This window comes from Corvus kubaryi, unplaced genomic scaffold (genome assembly GCF_017639235.1).
Source record: "Corvus kubaryi isolate FWS band 111438036 unplaced genomic scaffold, C.kubaryi_AGA036_p1.0 136, whole genome shotgun sequence".
In the NCBI taxonomy this organism is placed as follows: Eukaryota; Metazoa; Chordata; class Aves; order Passeriformes; family Corvidae; genus Corvus; species Corvus kubaryi.
This window is the reverse complement of record NW_024580670.1, coordinates 9,987,099-10,008,596: the sequence shown is the minus strand read 5'-3', so window position 1 is coordinate 10,008,596 and position 21,498 is coordinate 9,987,099. Positions and strand designations below refer to the sequence as shown.

The 21,498-nt window shown below is 47.5% G+C and overlaps 1 protein-coding gene across 3 annotated transcripts; it reads right to left on the bottom strand.

Annotated features, from left to right (window-relative positions):
* Nucleotides 1–1,397: 1,397 nt before the first annotated feature.
* KLF15 (Kruppel like factor 15) lies at nucleotides 1,398–15,123 on the bottom strand. Of its 3 annotated transcripts, none has more exons than XM_042016702.1 (3): nucleotides 14,740–15,123; nucleotides 9,417–10,524; nucleotides 1,398–3,419 (listed from the first exon to the last, which is right to left on the bottom strand). In XM_042016702.1, the coding sequence occupies exons 2-3, from the start codon at nucleotides 10,457–10,459 to the stop codon at nucleotides 3,251–3,253; spliced, it is 1,212 nt and encodes a 403-aa protein (XP_041872636.1). In that variant the 5' UTR covers nucleotides 10,460–10,524; nucleotides 14,740–15,123; the 3' UTR covers nucleotides 1,398–3,250. The 3 variants fall into 3 exon arrangements, with proteins under 3 accessions (XP_041872636.1, XP_041872644.1, XP_041872628.1); XM_042016710.1 differs by lacking the exon at nucleotides 14,740–15,123 and adding an exon at nucleotides 11,590–12,114; XM_042016694.1 differs by lacking the exon at nucleotides 14,740–15,123 and adding an exon at nucleotides 11,420–11,517.
* Nucleotides 15,124–21,498: the final 6,375 nt, after the last annotated feature.

Here is a 21,498-nt window from a genome sequence, read left to right as displayed (position 1 = left end):
ATTACTCCACTTCAGCTTTAAGTATTACCTCTTGCAGAAAAATAGCAACTTCTGCCCCAAAGGTCTTGCAGGGTGAATTGCCCAACTTTACAGCAATATCAGAACTCCAGGTGAGATGGGGAAGAGACTGAGATGCTGGTTAAAATAAAGCAGCTGGTTTAACAGATGAAGTGGATAGGGTGAGAACAGAAGGGAATTGCAGATCCTCTTGGTGCAGGCTTGCTAATTAAAGCTTAAAACCGCTGTCCTGAGCCCTCTGATCTTCAGGCTACACCTCAGGAGGTAACAACAACCTGGAGTGCACAGAACTTAGTCTGCCTCATCCCTCGGTCCTCTTGCCAAACTCAAAGGGATTCTCTGGGAAAAACAATCAGGGGTCTGGAGAGCCCAGGCTCATCAGCTGGCGCTTTTTGGTGGCTGTTCTTCAGGGAAAGACTTTAATCCCTCAGTGCCTGTTAGTGTCAGAATGATTCTTGCTGGGAGAAGATCTGGACCCACTGCACCATTGCTCCCATGGAGACTCAGAAGTGACTTTAACACCAGTCATGTTGCTGGTTTCTTCTTCCAGTGGAGGACAAAGAACCAAAAGCACAGTGCAAGAGATGTCCCGGCTTTCAGATCACAAGAGCATGGTGTTCATGCCCCTATTGTTACAAATGGAAGCAATGGATGTTGCAGAACAGGGTGTCTTCTCCTCAGGCCTGAGGCCATGCTTCCTACCACAGCTCCTTCACATCATTCTTTCAGGCGTGGGATTTACAGAAGAGCCAACTGAGGTGCCCTGGCACCAAGACCTCCGTCGTGCTGGGCCTTTCTGTATCAATTTAATCCTGTGACTACTGGTCTTACTGCTTGCTCCTTCCAACCAAGGGTCACACAAATGCAGATTAAGGCCCACAGTACCACTGTGATGCGTTATTATCCCCATTTTACAAGAAAGGGAACTGCAGAACATGGCAATCAAGTCCTTTGTCTTGGATCACACGGTGAGTCACTGCCACAGTCTGAAGCAGACTTTGAAGCCCTTCCTCCTCCACACTAATCGCTAAAGCTGGAATTCCCTCAAAACCTGCTTGCTCTGCTTTATTAACCACAGTTTTACTGCATCTGCAGACCTGTCCCACAGCAGTCAGGAGCCACGGAAGGCGTTTGTGTCCCAGTGTGGCTGCCAAGCGAGGCGTGAGGGCTCCAGCGAAGAGAGAGCTGAGACATCTCGCGCCTTCCGAGAACTTTCTGAGATGAGAAAAACTGAAGATAACTTCAGAACTGTTCCATCCTCTCCCTGTTACACAGCACCTGAAAATTTACATCCAGGTGAATCGAAATTTCAAGTGCGATTGTCCTGATTAGAGAGCTGGCTATAAAGGAAATTAATGAATAATAATTTCAAGGAGGGATTTAAAATTTCCATTTTCATTTTATTGTCAAAGTAAATATATTTTTATGAAGAACAAAAGAAAATATACAGAATTGTAACTTATGTACACTGGCTTTATAGGTATTTTTGTTTCCAATTTACACAAATTTGATATGTTATTAAAAGATATTTTATATAGATATGCATCTATGTACAGTTTTATTTACATACATTCATAGGATGTGATATAAACCAGTCAATAGATGATAGTTCATTTATATTAATTTCTAGAGGACAAAAGGAATGCATTCACTTTAGCTAGACCTGCTGTTCTGGCACAGCACGGGTTCCTGCTCTGCCTAGCGCTAGGATCACACTTTCCTACTTCCCATTTTGCCGACAGAAAAGACAAACAGATGCCATCTGCGAATGGAAAGGAAATGCAACATCCATTATAAAATCATTCCTAATTACTGAATTCTATTTTCTTCTAAAGCTTCTTACAATTGCCAGAGTTCAAAAGGAAAAATGAAACAAGAAGAAACACAAATAAAATCACTTGCCTGCTACCATCTGATCATTTGCTTAAATTCCCTTCTTAGCCAGCTATCACACAAATTTGTTTCTTTTGGCTACTGTTCTCACCCATTCGCCCACCCCAGCTGCATGGAGCTCTGACATGGCTGTCGGGAGGGAGGGGATTAGCACCGAGGGTCACCCCTAGACCCCGATCTCCCAGCGCTGCCCCACCAGGCCACGGTGCCTCCCACCCTCCCTGGGCACAGGCACAGCCTACAGACCCTGCCAGCCAGCAGGCAAAGAGAGACTTAGCTCCAGCCAGGCAGGCCTTCACTCACAGTGGATGTGGCGATGCCCAGGGCTCACCAGGCACCCCCGCGGCTGGGGCTCTCCTTTCTCCCTCCAGATCACACGAGGGGGCAGGAGCAGAGACAGGAACAGAGCTCAGAGGCTCTCACAAACATCTTCGTGCTGCTTTGTGTGCAGATAACAGCTCTTCTGCTAAAGACAGTGGGTGCTGCAAACCAGCCTCAAAGGAAAGCAGCGTCCTTTGACACCTGGGCATCCTTTCACCCCTTGGCAGCACAGGACAGAAGCACGCACACAGTTCCAAAGGCTCCACTCCAAGCCATTCCATCCAGCCTGAGCCTCTGGGTTTGCTTGGGACGTGCTTTTGCTTAAATATATATATATGTATGTATGTATGAATATATATACATAAATATTTATATATAGCCCTAGCCAAGGGAAAGGTAAATGTGAGCCGGGAAAATCAGAGATGCATGGAGGCACATTCCAGTGCTCTCCAAGCCTTGTCTGCCCCATCCCCGACTCCCACTGTTCCTCCTCCTATGGCCAGCCCCTACAAATCCTTGGCTCAGACGACCCAAAAACAAAGGAATTGTTCTCATTTCAAAAGGAATTTGCTGTTTCCAAACTGGACAAATAGAGCAGCTTAATAAAAACTCACAATGAATGGCCTGTACATGAGCAAAGCCCTCAGGAATGCCAGGGCTATAATTAACTAGCAGCAAGCAACTTTTACATTTTCCTGTGCAGCAGAAAACAGCTAAAAATAAAACACTGTAATTTCCAAAAGAAGCAGCAGCAAAGGAGAGACAGATAGAAGGAAATGAAAATAATATCCTTAAAAGAAAAAAAAAAAAAGGAAGAGGCGCCCCGCTCTCCTGACCTAAAAAGAACTTCATTCTCAAATCATCTTTGAAGGACATGGGGTACTCAAACATGGTGATATCAAGTAACAGCATTGACTGTTCTGTGGAGACAAATAAATTATCACTAGAAATATAGTGAGCAAAGTGCTGTCATTGGCTGCTGTAGGATGGCTGGGCGGGAAGGGGAGAGTGGGACCCATCAGTTCACGGAGCGGACGGAGCGGTTGCTTCGTGGGAACCGGTGCACCTTGACATGTTTGGACAAGTGGTCACTTCGAGCAAACTTCTTCTCGCAGACAGGACACTGGTAGGGTTTCACCCCCGAGTGGGAGCGCCTGTGCCGGGACAGCTCATCTGACCTGGAGAACCTGCAAGAGAGGAGAAGCCTTTTCAGATAAATGGGATTTTATAACACTGAGTCTCTCACAGCAGGTTAAAAGAAGTCCCCTCAGGCCACTGGGAGACTCCAGGAACTGAAAGGAACACGCAGCAGGGCTGGGCTGGTCCCAGCCTGCTGCCAGCAGCATTGGTGGAAACACCCAATTACCAGCCTCATCCCGTGTCAGCCCTGGACTCACGGCAATGCACGGAGGCAACGTTTGTACAGCCTCGCCCTAGACCCCACAACATGGGTGCAGCTTGACAAAAACAGCGCTGCTCTGATCCCTCTGCTGGTCCCCTCCAAAGCCACTCCCACCATCTCTCTCCTGCAAATCCACGCACGGACAATCCAATCCTCGAGCAGAGACAGCAACTACCCTCCTGCAGGTGAGGTCTGTTTCAAGCTCCCACAGACATGAGCACAACAGACACGCCCTAACTGCACCCAGTTTGAGTGGGACTCCAGCTAGGTAGCCACAGCTACCTAGAAACACTATGACTTATTAGATCCAGATGAAAAATTTACTTCTGTGTGTGCTCCCGCAGGCTGCATGAAGAGTCGTTAATAGTACCAGAGATGCTCAGCATCTCAACAGCTGAAATTCAGGTGGGCCCCAACGGCCATTAGCATACTTATTTGCATAGGTAGCATGGGTAAATTGAAATCAAGAATGAGCCTTAATTACCAAAACTGCACTCCATAGTCTTTTGAATTTTAGATATTTTCCACCTTCCATCTACACAGAAAAATCCCCAAATAGCCACCATGAATCCCATAGGCATTATTGAACTCAAATGAGCTAATCCTTTGGTCTTAAGAGCAGGACTGGCTCTATTACCACTTTGGACATGACTGGGAGACAGAGGGTTAATTAACAATGTCACACTAAAACAGCCCTGTCCAAATGGGTACAAAAAATTTGCTGCCTGACAAAGGGCAATTAAGTGTTTTGTTGCCAGAGCAGTAACAAAGAGCAGCACAGAAAGAGAGCTTGCAAGAAATGGTATCAGCTGTTTATTTACAATAAATAAATGAAGTCATGGGCACTAGCTGAACAAATCGGGGAAAGAACATGTAGAAAAATGTGCCCTTCTGGAGCAAAATATCACATCACCAACAGAGCGAATACGCTATTTTTATGAAAGGGAGAAAACAGGACTGCTGGGCTCCTATGAATACGTCCCTCATGCAAGAAAAGTAAGTTTCCACATAAAGGTTTTAATTAGCTCTGATCTCCTGCCAACAGTTGAGGACCAGGGCATAGGCACTGGGAAAGCTGGTAATGGTTTCCTCAGTTGCTGCAGCTCTTCAGTCTGGTCATGCTCCCCAGAGAGCACTCAGCCAGTGGAAAGCAGATGCAGTCACTCACCGTGGGTAAGATACAGTGTGGACACATCTCTCCCAGGGGCATTTCTAGGGGAGATTCTTTCACCTATTCACTTGCTTTTCTTCCTTTCCCTGCCCTGGTATCCTCGTGGTGAAAGAGTCAAATTCTCCATGAAGAACACGCAGTTGTTATGGAGCTGTCAACCTGGTCCTTGTCTGGGATGAGTCTTCCTCATAAAGGCTATGACACAGGTTTCTCTTCATGCCTTCTACTTGCATGTTTGCTTCCTCTAACACCCCTGCTCCTTTCAGCCATAGCTTCCCAAAAACACAGTGTGGACCTGGGAGCAGCAGGGTCAGGGATTTCTCCCAAGTCCTTAACACTGAGCTGGTCCCAGTGCCAGATCCCTGCAGGGAAGCTCTTGTAGAGCTATGGATGAGTGGGCCTGGAGAGTGCAGGATGTTGCCTGTGCAGACTGGCTCAACAGGACTGAGCACTGGACAAGGAACAGACCTGTGCCACATCCAGGGAAAAGAGGGAGCAGAGAGGGAAAAGCACTTTTGCAAAGAGCTATCCTCTTATATACAGACTTCAAAGGAGTAAAAACAGATGTGGCTGGGTTGCCTTGTCCTATGTCCTTGACCACTGAGGTCACCATCTGCAACAGAAGCGCAGTAGCACTTGGCTAATGCTGCACAAGAGCTTCACAAGTGCATTTCGAGGGGAATTGCACGGATGGTGGGGGAGAAAGAGGCGCACGTCAGGAATGAGCTTGGATGAGTTCATCTGATAAAAATACACTCTGCCTCATAACGATGTCCTTAGCTGAAGAGGCAGGAATGTTGCAATACTGTTCCCCAGCAGTGACGGAAAGATCAGCTTACAGAGCCCACAGAAATAAACCTCAAGCTGTCTGTGTGTTTACAAAAAAACAACACAAAGGTTAGGACAAGGAAGCTGGGAGGATCTGGCGGCCTGACTCTGCAGTGAAATATCTGCAGCACATTCTGGCACTGAGATCAACCCAAAAAAAGTGAAAATAAACCCCTGTGTAATGTAAAATTTAAAAAAAAAAAAAAGGGAAGCCCGAAGGAATACCTCACTATTCTGCCACTGCCATTTCCAGAAGGACTCCTCCTTCAAAAGAAAAGTGAAGGGATCTGGGCAATCCCACAGCAACTTCATCCTTCTATCTGGCAGGACCCCAAGGGACTGTAATGATATCTCCCTTGAAGAAAAATCCTAGAGCTCCCTGATGTGTAGGACGTGTCCTGTGTCTCCCAGCCATATGGGGACATTCCTATGTGGCTCATGGGACGAGAAAGGTCAATAGCTTCAGCCTGGTACTCCTGGTCCCTGCCATGCCCACCAGTCATTGAGGCCAACTCAGGCTGTACCTCTCCTCCAGATTGGAGGGAAGGCTCCAGGCTGATTCCTGCTGCCCATCCCCAGAGCTTTGCTACAATAAACCAGCACAGCTCCTGCGCACCTGCCATCCCTTGCACAGCATCAGCAAGAAAAAACAATGCGAGATGCCTGCCCTGCCCCATGCGTGGTACTGCTCACAGTCACTCGGGCCCAAGCACACTCCTGGCCACACATGTTAGAAGCCTTTAAACCCTCCCTGCCAAACCAGGCAGAGCTTATGTCCCATGCTGTCACCTGTGGAGCCTCCAGCCAGAAGATGCAGTGGGGCATTTAAAGCCAATTGCCTCATCCCACAGCCTTGCAGCAACTGCAGCTTTGCACGATACTGTGCCAGGGAGGGGAAGCAGGAGCTTCTCCTGCTCTGTGCCATCACACAGCTCCTGGGCCCAGCCCACGCTGCAGCTCAGCTCTTTGGCCTGAGCAGTGCTAACCAGAGGCTGTGGTGCCAAAGGTAGATGGTGACACAACACGGATCAGTGCCCTGACCCGTCCAGGGAACACAACGGGTCACTGGCCACTGCCAGATGAGCACCACTCTGCAGCCTGCCGAAACAGCCCTTGCTCTGTGCCTTGGAAGGGCACAAGTGAGCAGTGTTTAGCCTCCATCAGGGAGGTGCTAAGGCTCTCCAGCCCTCCTAGGGGTTAGCAAAAGGGTTTGCTGGGTGCACGCTCCAACCCTGGTGAATTTAAAACATCATAGCATGGCTGCACAGAGAGCTGAGGAACCTTTAACCATCCCACTGAGCTCAGGCACTTTGTGCTAGGCAACATTTTGTTTTGGTTTTGAAATTACTGTCTCCAGTGAGATCAGATCTTAAGTGTCTTCAGTGAAAAAATAAATACACAAGCACAAGAACACAGGGGAAAGAGGGAGAAAGCAGAGCCCGGCAGTGTTTTACTGCTTAAATTCATCTGAGATTATATAGACCTCAGAGCAAACAGAGTGGCCAGATGCGTTGGACTTAGGTCATGTGAGGCTTAAGTCACAGCTCTCACTGAACTTCTGGAAAAGGTAAACATGGTTTATTGATGAAAGGAGACTGAGTAATTCAATGTTCAGTTGGGTCTGGCCTTCGATGTGGGAGCAGCGTGCAGGGGATGGGCAGCAATCTCAGGCTGGTGCTAAGGATTGCTGCGAGCACAGGAGGCAGCTCCCCAAACACAGACTCTCCTGCTGGCTATAAAATTCTCCTCTTACAGCAGAGCCCTTCCAAAGTCTGGGGGTTTTGGGGATTGGGATTGCAGCCCAGGCTGTGAAATTCAACAAGACAAACAGCAATAGAGTTTGAAAAGTACTTGCAGCAGCTGTTTGTGGACAAGACACATGTTCTTCATCATGAAGGTGATTAATTTCTCATTACTGTTGGGCTCATCTTTAAAAAGTTGTGGTGGTTGAAAGTTCAGGGTGCTCCAGGTTGCGGGACCTGCACTTCTCTTGGCCCACGAGCATCCTGCTTTTGATGCACACCATTCGCCGTAACACTTCGAGAAGAGAGGCACCTGTTGTAAATTTAATCATCCTTTATCACTTAATATTTTTCCTAAATGTTCCCCTTAGTTTTGTATCTTGGGGAACACCAGCTTTGTGATAAGACAGGGCTGGAGAAGGTCACCCACAGGCAACACTTCAGGCTCCTGATCTTGAGCCACGAAAGTCACTGGGAGCATTGGTACAAATCTCAGCATGGATTAGACAAACCCTCACGTGCCACGTGCATGTGTCACAAAAAGGAGAGCTGTGCTCACATCCCAGCGCACGGAAAGCCAACATGACACCCACAGGCACATCTGCTGCCTGCGCACACATACTCTGGCAAACAAATAAAAAGCAGCGAGCGCCTCTACTGCAGGTCGGGAGCAACCAGCCCACGGTTTCTGGGACTAATCAGCTGAATTTGGTGAGAGGGCAGCACCCTGAGCAGCAAGAAACTGAGCTCATGAAAGGTGCTGCACGGACAAAAGGAAACAAATCACCACCTGTTTGTAGAGCCCCATAAACTAACCTGCTCAGCCCTTCTGAGAAGCAAACTTCAGACTGGTCCAGCTGGGGAACAGAGGGTTCAGCTCCATTGTGACCTTTTCCCTCAAACCAACCCAGCCATCTCTAACTGCTGCATGTCTCACATACTTGCATTTTTACACAACACTCTCCTGTTACTTTTTACCTCGTCTGTTGCCCATGATCAAAACCCATTTTCTCATTAGGCATTGCTCACTGAAGCTCTGCAGCATATTATTTGAAAGAAATTCAGTTTAATTTAACACAAGGTAGTTAAGATTATGTTTTCTGCCATCATCATTTGTGGTGCTGTATATTAGCACTTGCTAGCAGCCAAACCAGTAATACAGCTAACTGGAAAGAGGGAGGAAGGCACCTGTCAAAGTTTCCTTAAAATAAAAGTTGTTGTTTTTTAAAAGACTAAATTTTTCAAGTTGTATTAAAAATAAAATAAAATAAAATAAAATAAAATAAAATAAAATAAAATAAAATAAAATCCCTCTGCAAAACATTTTTTCAATAAAACCTGCAATCTTTCATTCAAGCAATGTTTAACTCCACCTCAGCCTTCTGGTTATGTTGTTACATCTGACAGCTTTTTTGCAACTTTGAGTGGCACCCACGCATTTTTCTGAATCAAGACAGAGAATAAAATCCAGAGTATGCCAGAGTGTCACTGCTAGCATTTTCAGGAGTGGGATGGAGTGCATTTTCTATGAAAGCACACAGAATACTGCTTTTAACCACACTTGCTTATCACAGCCATTCACTGACCACGTTTAGTCCCACACAGCTGGAGCCACACAGGGCTGTGCACAGCAGTTCTGCCCTAAACCATCCAGTTCACTCACAGCCTCAGCTGGTGCCAGCCACGGCTCTGCTGGGGCTGGTGTGCTGCAACCACACCAATGCAAACACCAGGTCTTACCTGTGGTAACAAGCTTAATCTGACCCTCTAGAATGAAATACAAATTATGATGGACTACTTTTATTTTTTTTAAGACACTAAAACTGCTGGTGCCAGCAGGTGATGCTGTGCTATTTAATTTATCAAAACCCATGGGTTACCTAACAGGAAGAAAAAAGGTCTTCATTGTCAAACCAACCAGACAAGTTCTGGCAACAGAAAGAGTTTATAAATCAGAGTGCAAACATACTTGCTCAGCAAGTTAGGTCAAGTGAGCAAAAAGGGGAAACGGGATTGGACAGAGCTGCACCCCAATACTGACCTCCATCCACAACCCGGCCACGTGCACGCAAAGGGCTTTTCTCCTGTGTGCCTCCTCAGGTGGGCTTTCAAATGGCTGCTTTTCGTGTACATCTTGGTGCAACCAGGAAAAGAACATTTGTGCATTTTAATGAGTTCGGCTGCAGGGTTCTTTTGAAATTTCTGACCCATGATGATTCCCGTCTGCCCCTGGATCATGCCTCCTGGCCCAATTGGCTTGGCGGCGATGGGGACGGGAGCAATGCGGACAAATTTAGAGGACAAGTTCAAATTGGACGACTGAACTATCTGAGGCACAAGGGCAAACGTCTGTCCTTGGATGTTGACTAGGAGCTGTGCAATTTTAATGTTCTCCTGTGCTGGACCTTGGGAACTGGGGCTTGTGTTGGACTCCTGTTTGATCTGTACAGGCTGAATTTGGAGCATAACCGGTATCCCATTCTCTAAGGTCATTCCTCCATTTGAAGCTTGGCCACCTTCCATTGAGCTGTTCAACTGCTCATTTTTACTCTCTTTTAAACTAGCACTGGGTAACATATGGTCTTTTTGCTGCAGCGAAGCAACAGAAACTTGGCTGCAAGCTCTCAAGTCCTTGGTCTCACTTTTAGGTCTTTCTTTGAGCTCCAAGTCCATGTTCTCCTCCAAAAATTCCTCAATTTCCTCAAGCGTTGGCTGAAATGGTCCTGAGTCTTCCATATCCACGGCAAATTCAGGCAACCTAAAGTACTCCTCTTTCACTATTGGCTGAAGTCTCCTTTTGTCCCACCATGATGCAGTGGTGTTCCCCAAAGATGCCTGGGACAATAAATAGTCTAAGATACTGTCCTGACTTTCCGCACTGGATGTGCTTCCATAGCTGGAGCTGAGCACCTGGGAGTCAGGGCTGGAACAAGAACAAAAGCTGGACGAGTCACTGTCATCTTCTGACAGGGGAGAGGGCAGCATTTGGTAGGACCTCACACCTGCTGTCATGTCCCCAAAGTATCCAAGAGAAGATCTTGTGGATGAAAAGGATTCATCAGTAGGCAGCAAGTGATCCACCATTCCTGGACGATCTCTTAAGGATATCCCAACAGCATATAACAGGCAGCTAAAGTTCAGGTGAGAGCCTGAGTGCAGGAAAACAAAAGAGTCAGAAGTTGGTTTAATCATTTATCTCCATGAACTGAAGCTCATAAAGCCCTCTAGCCCACAGGAAAGCCCAGAGCATCCAGCCTCCCTGCTACAAGCTTTGATATGTCTGCACCACCCCCCCGAGGACTGTCAGGGCTGAAGTGTTTTGCAGGATTGCACCACATATTTGCAAAAGAATTCTGTCAGAAATCATTTCCCAACTGTGTGTGCTCCAGATTTACAGCTCCCTTACAGAATATTACCGACAAGAGAAAATAAATAATGAGCTTTCACCTAGCAGTGAAATCCAGAGCGAAAGAAAGGAATGGGAAGAAAAAAACAGTGTTGAAATTTTTACCACCAAAAAGAAACAAATAAAAAAAGTTTATTGCTGGTGGCCATAAAACGCAAATCCTTTCCCTATCTTGTAGCTTTCCACCAACCTTATTTTTAACTTCCTCAGTTCTACAAATATAGGCTGTTCAGCATAATGCAAGGATCAATCTGGCAGGAGCCAAAAATATTTACTGTGCTTCAGCATTTACTAGGCGGATTTTCCCCTCCAGATGTAATGAATCAGTGTGCCAACGTCATCATCACCTGCACTGTCCTTAATAAGGCTGGCACTGCACTGAGCTAATTACCACGTCCTGCCAGCCAGCTGGTGGCTGCTTTCACCCCACGCTCCTGTCTCTCCGGGGCAGAGGTTGAGGTGAGCTGAGCCCCGTGCCAGCTGCTGCCCCGGCGGGGCTGCACGGACCCCCGGCACCCCGACCTGCCTGCGCTCCCAGTGCCCCCTGCCCGCGCTGGGGCGGCGAGCGGGCAGCATCGCACAAATCCCGGCTCACGTGAGCCCTAATCCCACTACAACCCCACAACAGCAAGCCCCACCTTTCCCAGTGCAGCCCACCGCAGTGCTTGCTGACAGCCGCGATTGTCCTGCGCTTTCCCAGCTAAGACGAGCAAACTTCATAGAAAGGCGCCTAGGGAGGGAGAGGCAGGAGGGATATCCGCGTATTTTTTTATTCCCCACCTCCCCGAGGGGAAAAAAAATTGCTTACGGATGGAGATTATGCCCCTTAGAGAGCAAACGCAGAGATCTCTGGATGGAGCGAACACTGGCCCTCAGTCATTCGCTCAAGGTGACTGATTGAAAACAGAGCTGTACATGTGCATAATAAAACAACTCTTTCTGTGGAAGGTATGTGGACTGCAGAGATAGAAGTCATTCGATCAGCCTATGAGGCTGTGTGTGTGTGTGAATTAGGAGGCATGTGACCCAGCGTGAAGGAAATGCCAGTCAATCTTGTTACACGCTGTCATTTTCCACAGGCTCTGCCGCTGCGCTTTGGACGCTTTGCCATGAATAGTCAATAGCTCCCAGTTTTGTGCAGGCGAGAGGATGGTTGTTACTGCTGTTGCAGAGCATCTCTGCTGCCTCATCTCCAAAATTTGCCCTGTCTTTCCTTTACTGGAGAAAAATCAAAAGGTGTCTGTGTGCTCAGTGCTGCAGTGAACACAGAGTGAGATATTTTACACAACACCCTTAAAGAGCTCTGTCCCACTGGCAGCATCTATTAATATTTCACAGGAAGAGTGGGGATAAAGCTGTATTTCTTAAGGGTCTTATTCTTAAAGATATGGCTTCCTCCTTCATATGCATGTGGAGGAAACAGGGATGGGTTGAAAGACTTAAAAGTAAGATTGCACATTTTCCTGGTATGTGTGTCCTGTCAGTCAGCTATGCCTCTGAACCAATAATGAAATACCCACATGTGCTGAACACGAGGAAGTTCAAACAGAGGTTAGTGGCTCTGTTTTGCGACCTTAGCCTATAATCATGTCTTATAGTAAAAGCGAAGAGTCAGAAGAGCTGAACTATTTCTAACACACTTCTTTTTTTTTTTAAAATCTCTGTGTTGATGGTAAGTTCCCCCAGCAGAAGTCCCAGAGCTGAGCTATTACAGTTTTGAAACAGAAAGCAACATCTGCTTCTGACAAATTAGTATTGGCATCTGGTAAGTATTCACCCAAGCTGATTTTTTCTATCTTGCACCAAAAATTGGTGACTGCCTTGAGAAACACAGGGCAGAAAGGAAGACTTGCCCTCAGATGGTTTCTGATCCTTCCTCCAATGTCCGTATTATTCCAGCTTAAACTTCTGAAGAATGGGGCTGTGAGGGAAATCTGGCCGGCAACGTGTTTTTTCTAAGAAAAGCTGGCGTGCTCTGCATGCACCAAAAGCAGTTGGTGAACTTCTTTAAAAAAAATAAAATTTAAATGTTCAAGTTTTCTTTAAATGCCTGCAAGAACTAGGAAGACACATATCAAAATATCCATATATTTCCCCGGGAATAGAACTAAACTTAACTTGAATAAGAGCTTAAAAGAGGAGAAAAAACCCAACAGTGAACCCCTAGCAACTGCTGTGGGCCAGTTACCTCAGCAGAAAACAGCCAGCACGCTTGTTTCCCATCTCTTTTGACAAGGAACAATGTCACTCGATGTAACCAGAGGCTTTTTAAGAGGGGACTGTTAGAGGCAAATAGATCCAGGCACGTTATGGGCCAGTTCTGCTTTCTGTGCACTCTCAAAGCTTGCAGAACAGCCAAGAAGATTTTGGAGAATGCCTGGAATGCAGGATCGGGCCCTGGCTATATTTTTCTCCTAAAGGCCGGGCTAACAACCAAAAGGCTTTCATCCTTACTTCACCTGAAGACACAGCCAAAACCAGAAGATTAGAAAACAAAACCAAAAAAAGCCAGGGCGGTGAAGGCTATGAAAACTAATGATGTTGTTTCCATAACGCACTTTCATCTCTAGGAACCTTCAAAACATGTTAGAAATGTAAGCACCTATACAGAGACCACAATGCCTGAGCCGCTGGAAACAGCACTTCTGGAGTGAAATACAGCAGCTGTTCAGCAGCACGACCGTCTCCAACTTTTTTTATGAGTTCCCTGGGTTGTTATGATGTCCTTTCTGCCAAAAACATGTTGTTCTGTTTAAAATCTGTCCATCTAATCGCCAGCTAAAAAAAAAAATAACGACAAAAAGCAAAGCAGAGAAGACGTATTTTGATGCAGAGCAACATTAAAATGTAAAGTCCTGGGAAACTGCTGAAACATGGGGATGTATTTCCCAGCCTGTCATTTCTGGACAGTAAGCCCAGCACAACTGATCACACAGCATATACGAGACGCTGACGGTCATTTCCTACGTTTACTGCCACAGCTTTTTCCAGTTTAAGACTAATCTCTTCAGGGTTTTCTCTTGTTCCCTAGAAGGTTTTAAATCTGTTCAGGCTGACTTCTGCTCCACAGATAGAGCCTTAAACCAGGCAATGAAGCAGGCCCAGAGTTTCTAAGAAATTAAAAGAGAAATGCAGAGGAGGGGGGGGAATAATAAAAATAAAAATAATAAAAAGCCGTGAGCCAGGAGTAAACCCACTTGCTCTCATCTCTTCCGCAAGGTGGCTGTGCTGCTCCCCGGACACAGCGGGGTGTTCAGGTTTGTTTTTTCCAAACCCACTGCTCCTGGGAAACTGCAGAAACACTCCCAAAGCTTTCTTTCCTGAAAACTATCCCGCTCCAGCCCCAAACTTTGGCTTCCACAAGAGGAAGCACTTCACCTGCAGCTGGCACAGGCAGTGGCCCCGCCGGAGCGCACCCCGCTGCCTCTGCACCCCGGCAGTGAAGGGTGCCCCGAAATTACGCGTGGCACCAGCCGCTTGGGCAGGGAAAAGGGTGCCGGGGGACACACACACGGAATTCCCGCTCCAGCACGAGCACAGCCAGGCTTCCATAGCTGCAAAACATGTTTGTTTGGGGGTTTTGTTAATCGCGGTTTTTTTGTTTGTTCTGGTTGTTGGGGGGGGGGGGGGAATTTTTTTTTTTGGCTTTTCCTTCCATCCCTTTTCAGGAGGCTTTGGGGGCCCGAATTCCCTCTCTCCCCCCCGTCCCCAGTGTGGTCGCAACGATCGGGAACAATCCCCCCCATCGCCGCCTGTCACTCCATGGCACAGCACCGCTCCAGCCCGAAAACAGCCCCCCAGCGCTGGCCGCTGCCCCGCCGGGGATGGAATTCCATCTCCCACCCCCGCCGTGCGCGGCTGCAGGGGCACAGCCCCCGGCCCCGCGCGGTGCTGCGGCAGCGGGCGCGGAGGCACCGCCGGCGGGACGCGGCCCCGCGCATCCCCTGCTCGCCCTTACCTGAACTCCTCTGCGAGCCGGGGGGCAGCAAAGGCTACGAACGACCAGAAGAACGCAACAACAACAGCGAAAACGGGAGGGGGGGGAGGAAAAGCCCCCAACTACGCCAACCAACCCCAAAAAAAAAAAAAAAGAGGAAAAAAAAGAAAGAAAAAAGAAAAAAAAAAAAGAAAAAAAAAGAGAAAAAATAACTCTAGAAATAATAATAAAAAAATAAAGAATAATTTAAAAAGCCACACACGCACAATAAAAAGGCAGGATTAAAACCAAGCAAAGCCAAAGCAGCAGCCCGCAAAGGCAGGAGCGGCCGGGAGCGCGGAGCGGCGGGAGGCGGGCGCAGCTCCCCCGGGAGGCGGGTGCGCGGCTGCGGAGCGCGGCCCCGCTCCTGTAGTACTATATCCCCCTCACATGACGGGCGCTCGGCCGCGGCGGGGGAGGCCGGGGAGAGGCTCGACCGCGTCCGCCGCCCCCATTGGCCCCGCCGCGGCGGGGGCCGGCCCGGCACCGGCCTCAATGGGAGCCGCGCTCGGCCCCGGGGCGGTGCCGCGCGGGCCCGGCCGCGGGCAGGCTGCGAACCCCCGCGATGCGCGGTCCCGGGAGCGTTCGGCGGGGCCTGTCGCCGCAGGACAAGGGGGAATGAATGGTTTTAAACTGAAAGAAGGTCGGTTTGGATTCGGTGTAAGGAAGAATGTTTTACAATGAGGGTGATGAAACATCGGAACAGGTTGCCCGGAGAGCTGGTTGATGCCCCATCCCAGGAAGTGTTCCAGGTCTGGTTGGACACGGCTCTGAGCAATTTGATCGGGTTGAAAAAGTCACTGCTCCCTGCAAGGAGTTGGACTAGATGGCCTGTTAATGTCCCTTCCAACCCAAGCCATTCTGTGGTTCTGTAAGTGTGCAAGGCTCTGGACATCTCCTGGGCATAAGCAGGTCCCTGGGGAGGTGCGAGGAGTCCCATGCCCTCCCTCCTGCTCCAGACCTGCACACCTGCCCCTTTGCTGCCTGCCAAAGCTTGATGGTGGGACTTCCAGCATGCTAGAAACTATCGGGATGTGTGTCGCCCACACACACCAGTGTTGCTACAGACATCACTAGTTTTTCATATAAGCACACATAATAATTTATATATATGTATATACATACCTATATACACAAACACACTATAGTTATGCAATACTTGGTATGGATCAGAATCCATGTTCAACTCCTGCTGAGAAAGCTCACAGTGGGGCCAGCTGCAGCAGCAGTCAGCTTTTCTGCTCAGTGGTTTTTCAAATTCAGTTTTTCCTTGTTTTAGATTCTTGGGAAGGTGCAGCCCAGGATATCAGAATGCAGTCTTATGAGAACAAGTCTGTGCACCCTTTTTTGAGGGTACATGGGACAGCACACCCTTCCTACTCCCCCACTGTAGGCCTCCCTGTCCTGCAGGGAAAATGAAGTATTATTCTCATTTTATGGGGAAACTGAGGCACAGAGGATCAAACAAAAGGTCTGTAGCAGAACCAAGGTGCAGTCTCATCTCTTTTCAAATCCAACTCAATTTAAACTTGCAAAAATACCCTCCATCTGCATTTCTTCAGAATTGCCAGTAACACATCCCACAGCCTGGCAAACATGAACCAGTCTCTTCCCAAGAGGACATTCAGCCTCAACAAGTCATGGCCTGGCAGCAGCACAAGGATGACCCTACAGGTGCTCCTTCATCCTGCTGGGGACGATCAAAGGACCTGGGGGTGCTCAGGGCTCTGCTTGCATGCACAGACCTCGTTCCTCCTCTCCACATTGTCTCGATGAATAATGCATGAATACGTACTCATCAAAATCCTAGATACTATATTTGTACGAATACATCAGGGCCAAATTCTGCATTAGTGTAACTTCACTGACGTAAAAAGGATTACGTTGGTAAAAATGTTGGCCTTAAATATTATTACCCAAAATAGATGTTTGGCAAACCTTGCTTCACTGCTTTTTCTCAATTAAAACCTCTTTGTTTCTTGAGTAGGTGAAGTTTAGCATGATTTAGCAATGCAAAGGACATGAAATTTAGATACAGCTAAAATCCAAGCTTTCAAGGCTGGGCTTACATGGAATTTGAATTGTTGGCTGTACATATATACAATTTCCTTGCAATGTTTATTACATGAAAACAACTCAAAGTTGCAATCTTAATTTTATCATTACTATAGTCTACCTAGGCACTGGGACACATTAGAGGTTTCTCTAACTTGCATTTTTCCACTTGCAAAAGGCAATGTCTTCATATTTTAGTCACAGTAGTTCTGAACTTTCTTTAAATTGCTAGAGACGCAGTGAAGTCCCATATTTACCTTATGTGGAAATAAAACGGTGTTTTCCCAGTTCTGCTTTTCAAGTTTCATCTGTTTTACTGGGCCCACAACCTTTTCGCTTCCCTAAAAGCACCACTGGTGGCTCGGTCCTTTGCCCACTGTGCAGCTGCAGGGCTGCGCTGTTGGCTGTCTCTGACGCTGGAGATAGGAAGGTGAGAAGTTTTCAGTGGGCTCAAGCAGATCCAAACATGTGCTGCTGTGGGAGGGGATGCACAGCCACCATCCCTTGTGCCAGCACCTGCCCCTGTGTGGCTGCATGCCGTGATGGAGGAGGGATCTGACACTTTTTCACATCTGAAGAACCCTACCCAGCATCTCACCCTTTCAATACTGCTGGGAGGTGAAATGCAATGGAAAACACCAGGAAAATGTAACTAAGGCATCTGTATTTCTCACTGAGATTTCCCTGTGGGGAAAAAAAGTATTAGGAATGCAGGCAGGCAGTGCACAGCACCTGGGAAGCGAGTCCAGAGCACGCAGGATGAACCCCTGACCCGAGCTCACTCACACACTGTGTGACAAGTTGTGGATGCACCAAACTTTTTGTCCAGATCCCCTTTGCTGTGCACACAGAATCCATTGGAAACTTCACCACAGCCCTTGTGTGTAGGCTCAGTGACTGTGCCTTCAGCATTCCTGGGTGTCCAGAACTCCTGTAGAAATTGCTGCCCTGACCAGGCTGCTGGACATCAGTACACCCTGGACAAATATCCAAAATCCTCTTTTTCTGCCCAGGCAAAATTTCTAGACAGAGACAAAGGACACATTAAAACCAAACAAACAGGATATACAGTGGCATAAGTTCTGATGCCTCACTACAGCACAAACCTGTCACCAGAGAATAATGAGAAAACACACAAAAATCACTGCCTCCTTGAATGCCAGTCTGGGGTTGTCCTCGCTGAAACATCCCCTCAGCTTTCATCCATTTCAGCATCTTTCCTGAGCAAAGATTTTATCAGAGAAATTTCCTTTCTCAGCAAGACTGTATTGTCTTATCCATGAATCTGCTGGGAGTGACTCAAACTGCAGGCCTGGTTCTGAGGTCTGCAGGCACACTTTGGGGCTTAAACCCAAAACTGAGAATTGCCAAGCACAGGTACCAGCCTCTGATCTGACTCAGTCACTTTTCCATCCCTCCATGATCTCTGAATGCACTTCTCAGGGTGAACTGGTTAATTCTTCTGAGCCCCATGACAGTGAAAGCTGACACACATCTAAGTTTTGCTCAAGGCTTTGGAAACACTACAAGCCTTTATTAACAGCAGGGGAAATGCACAGATCTAGACAAATATAATTACTTCTGATCCCTTTTTTCTGCCAACTTTTCATAAGAACCAGGAACAACTGTTGGGCTGGGGCGGGATTTTGGGAATGCATTTTTGTGTATCTGTGACTGATGTCCTTCATTTGGTACTGCAGCACAACTGAGTGCTCATTCCACGCTATGAAATACACCTGAATTTTCCCAACCCATCCTTTTTGTGCATCAGTAAGAGATTTCCTTCCCTCTCTTCACCTCTTCAACAACTCCTTTGAAAAATATATTGTTACTTCTGTCCCTTGATATTACTTGGGCATTTTCCATTCTCTCTTTTGCCACCTTTCAGAGGACAACTTCAGTCAAACTGGTTGCCCTGCTCAGACAGCCTTTCTAGCATTGCCACAGTTGTCAAACACTGGGATAATGCAGAGGTAAGGTCCTTTTAACTGGTTTTTGTCTGATGGCTGTGTGCTAAAGATCCAGTCAGGAAAGGCAGATAAACCTCAGCATTCACGCTTTTCAATTTTTTCTGAAGATAATAATTGCCGTGCTTTATAAAGTTAAAAAGGAGCCATAGGCTGAACTATTCATGAGTTGTTCTGTGCCACACAGCACAGAGCCATTAAAGGTGGCAAAGGCAGCAAAGGGCTCCTCCACACCACACTCAGTTTACACCTAAGAGTTGTCTGGCTCTGCTCACACTTTGCCTTTCCATACACACTCCACAGAGGCTGACTTTTCCTGCCATGGATTTTCTCCTCTTTTGTACGTTGCTTGCACAGTTCTGTGTTACAAATTACTTCTTCTTTTTGAGGGGGCTTGAAGGAAAAGTGTTTGGACTTCACGGATGGGCAAAAAGAGGGATTGTGTTGCACTGGGAGATTGCTCTGCTGTCTTTTGAGGTCACCTGTGGTATTTCTGCCCCAGCCCTTGCTATTTCCCATTTACTGCAGCAGCAAACTATCAGTAATCTGATGACCAACCAGCCACCTGGCAAAACAAGGGTTAGTCAGGCTGAATTGATTACTCACATATTTCCATCTGATTTACAAATCAAGGTTGCTCTTTATCAAAGGAAAGAAGCAAAAATAGTCAAGCATAGGAAAAAAAAAAAGGAAGTTCAAATTCTATTTGTTGGTTTTGTGTGTTGTTTGGAGTTGTTTGTTTTTTTGGTTTTTTTAATTAGTCTCCTGCAGATGGATCCCTTCCATGTGCCACAAAGCCCATGGTCACATCCAGCTGAGCTCTACTGGGCTTCAGCTTTCAGCACCAGAACAGTTACATGGGGACAGAACAAAAAAGCCTGTCAGACTCTCCAGCAATGTTATTATCATGTTAACTTACAGTCCTTATCTGTGTCAAGGACTGCTAAGTTCTCTTGGTACTACAGAAATATTGACACAAAGAATATGTTCATCCCTGGCTGTGTCTCTGCAGGACAAGGGAGAAACAGCAACAGCAATCTCAGGACTTAATTTCTTTGGCCTTGCCAGGGCATCTGTGCTGCAGGGCCAACAGTTTATTGATTTGGGTTTTTTTTTTCTTTCCTCCATGGGTTTGGAAATTATGTTGTCTTTTCAAGTCAGAGTCATAGGTCCAGGGGGAGATAAGTTGGAACAAACTCATTTTAGGATTTATTTTGCTATTACTCTTTTGACTGTTAAAAACAGTGGGGGAACCTGGGGAGAGTTTCTAATTTTCTCCCAAACTTTCTGTTCATTAATACACTGAGAGAGAAAATGTTAGCTGACCTTCTGGCTGCATTTCTCTAGGCCATCTTTAGCCAGGTCCAGCTCCAGCCTCGGGTTTCCATGTGCAACCCTTGCACTTTAATCTGGCAAAAGCACCCACGGAGCAGAGCTGTTCCTGCTGACATCATGGAATCCGAGGGAATCAGACCACCCTCTGCAGGGACAGGGGTGTGCTGAGCAGGTGATACACAAGTTGTCCCATCACTGCCTCCCCTGGCTTGATGGCGAGGTGAAGCACAGGAGCTGGGGCTCGGCTCTTTAAACCCTGCTCCTGAAGCTGCCCAGCAGCCGATGCCTTCAACAGGACACGCAGGGCTCATTGCAAGGGGTTCAAGAGCAAGGGGCACAGCCCAGTCCAAGCAGCCCCTCCCGAAGGTGACTAAGGGACAGGCAGGTCTGTAAATGTCATAAAACCCACTGACTCACCTGGAGGAGATTCAGCACCCATCTCTGCTCATCCAAGTTTAGGAAAGCAAAATATACTGGAAGCCGTACAGGAAGATCTGGGATAGGATGGACGTTGGCTCCACTTCAGGAGTGGATCTGCGATAAACTGTATTCCCCTGCCCTCTCCTGGAAGGAATACGCCAGGGCTGGGTGTGTTTGTGCGGGATCCTTGTGCGGAACACTGCGGGGAAGTGGCTCAAGGAGGGGGTGAGAGGAGATGGTGGTTTAGGAGACAGTGTTTACAGGACCGAACAACTGTGACCACGACAACACACGGTCCACCGTGCATTGCCAACACCACGTCTGCCAGACGCTGGCACACCTCTCGAGAATCTGAATGTCTTCAAGGAAGAGCTGCCTGCCTGTCCGGCCATTTGCATTGAATGGGGAAACAGAGAGGGTGACCCAACCAAGGGAATTCAGAGCCTCTCGCTCACCTTAAATAGCAAACACAAAGCCTACATGCAAACACAGTAACCTTCACTCAGGTCACAGCTGGAGCACCACCAGGTCAGAAATGCAGCACCACGGCACTGACAGACGGAGCTCCTGTGGGTACCAGTGCAGAACAGGCACCTGGGACCCCATCACTTGGCCACTGATCTGGTGAGAGCCCAGCAGCAAGGTTGACTCAATCTCCTTGGAGGCTGTAGAGTAGAGAAAGCACGAAATTCCTCAAAATTAGGAAGATCCAGGTCTGGTGCCTGGTCCTGAACGTTCAGCTGTGATGTAACTGTTACTGCTCCAGGCACACCATTCAGTGAATATGACCCATTTACATAGATTCACACCCAGATATATTAGGAGATTTTGCAAAGCTTCCTGCTTCTCCAGAGCCACTGGAATTACATTCTTCTTTTTTCTAAACATCAAACAGCCAAAGCAATACTAGTCCTGTCCTACAAAGGACTGATTAGCAAATCACTGCTGCTGAGATAATAATGGG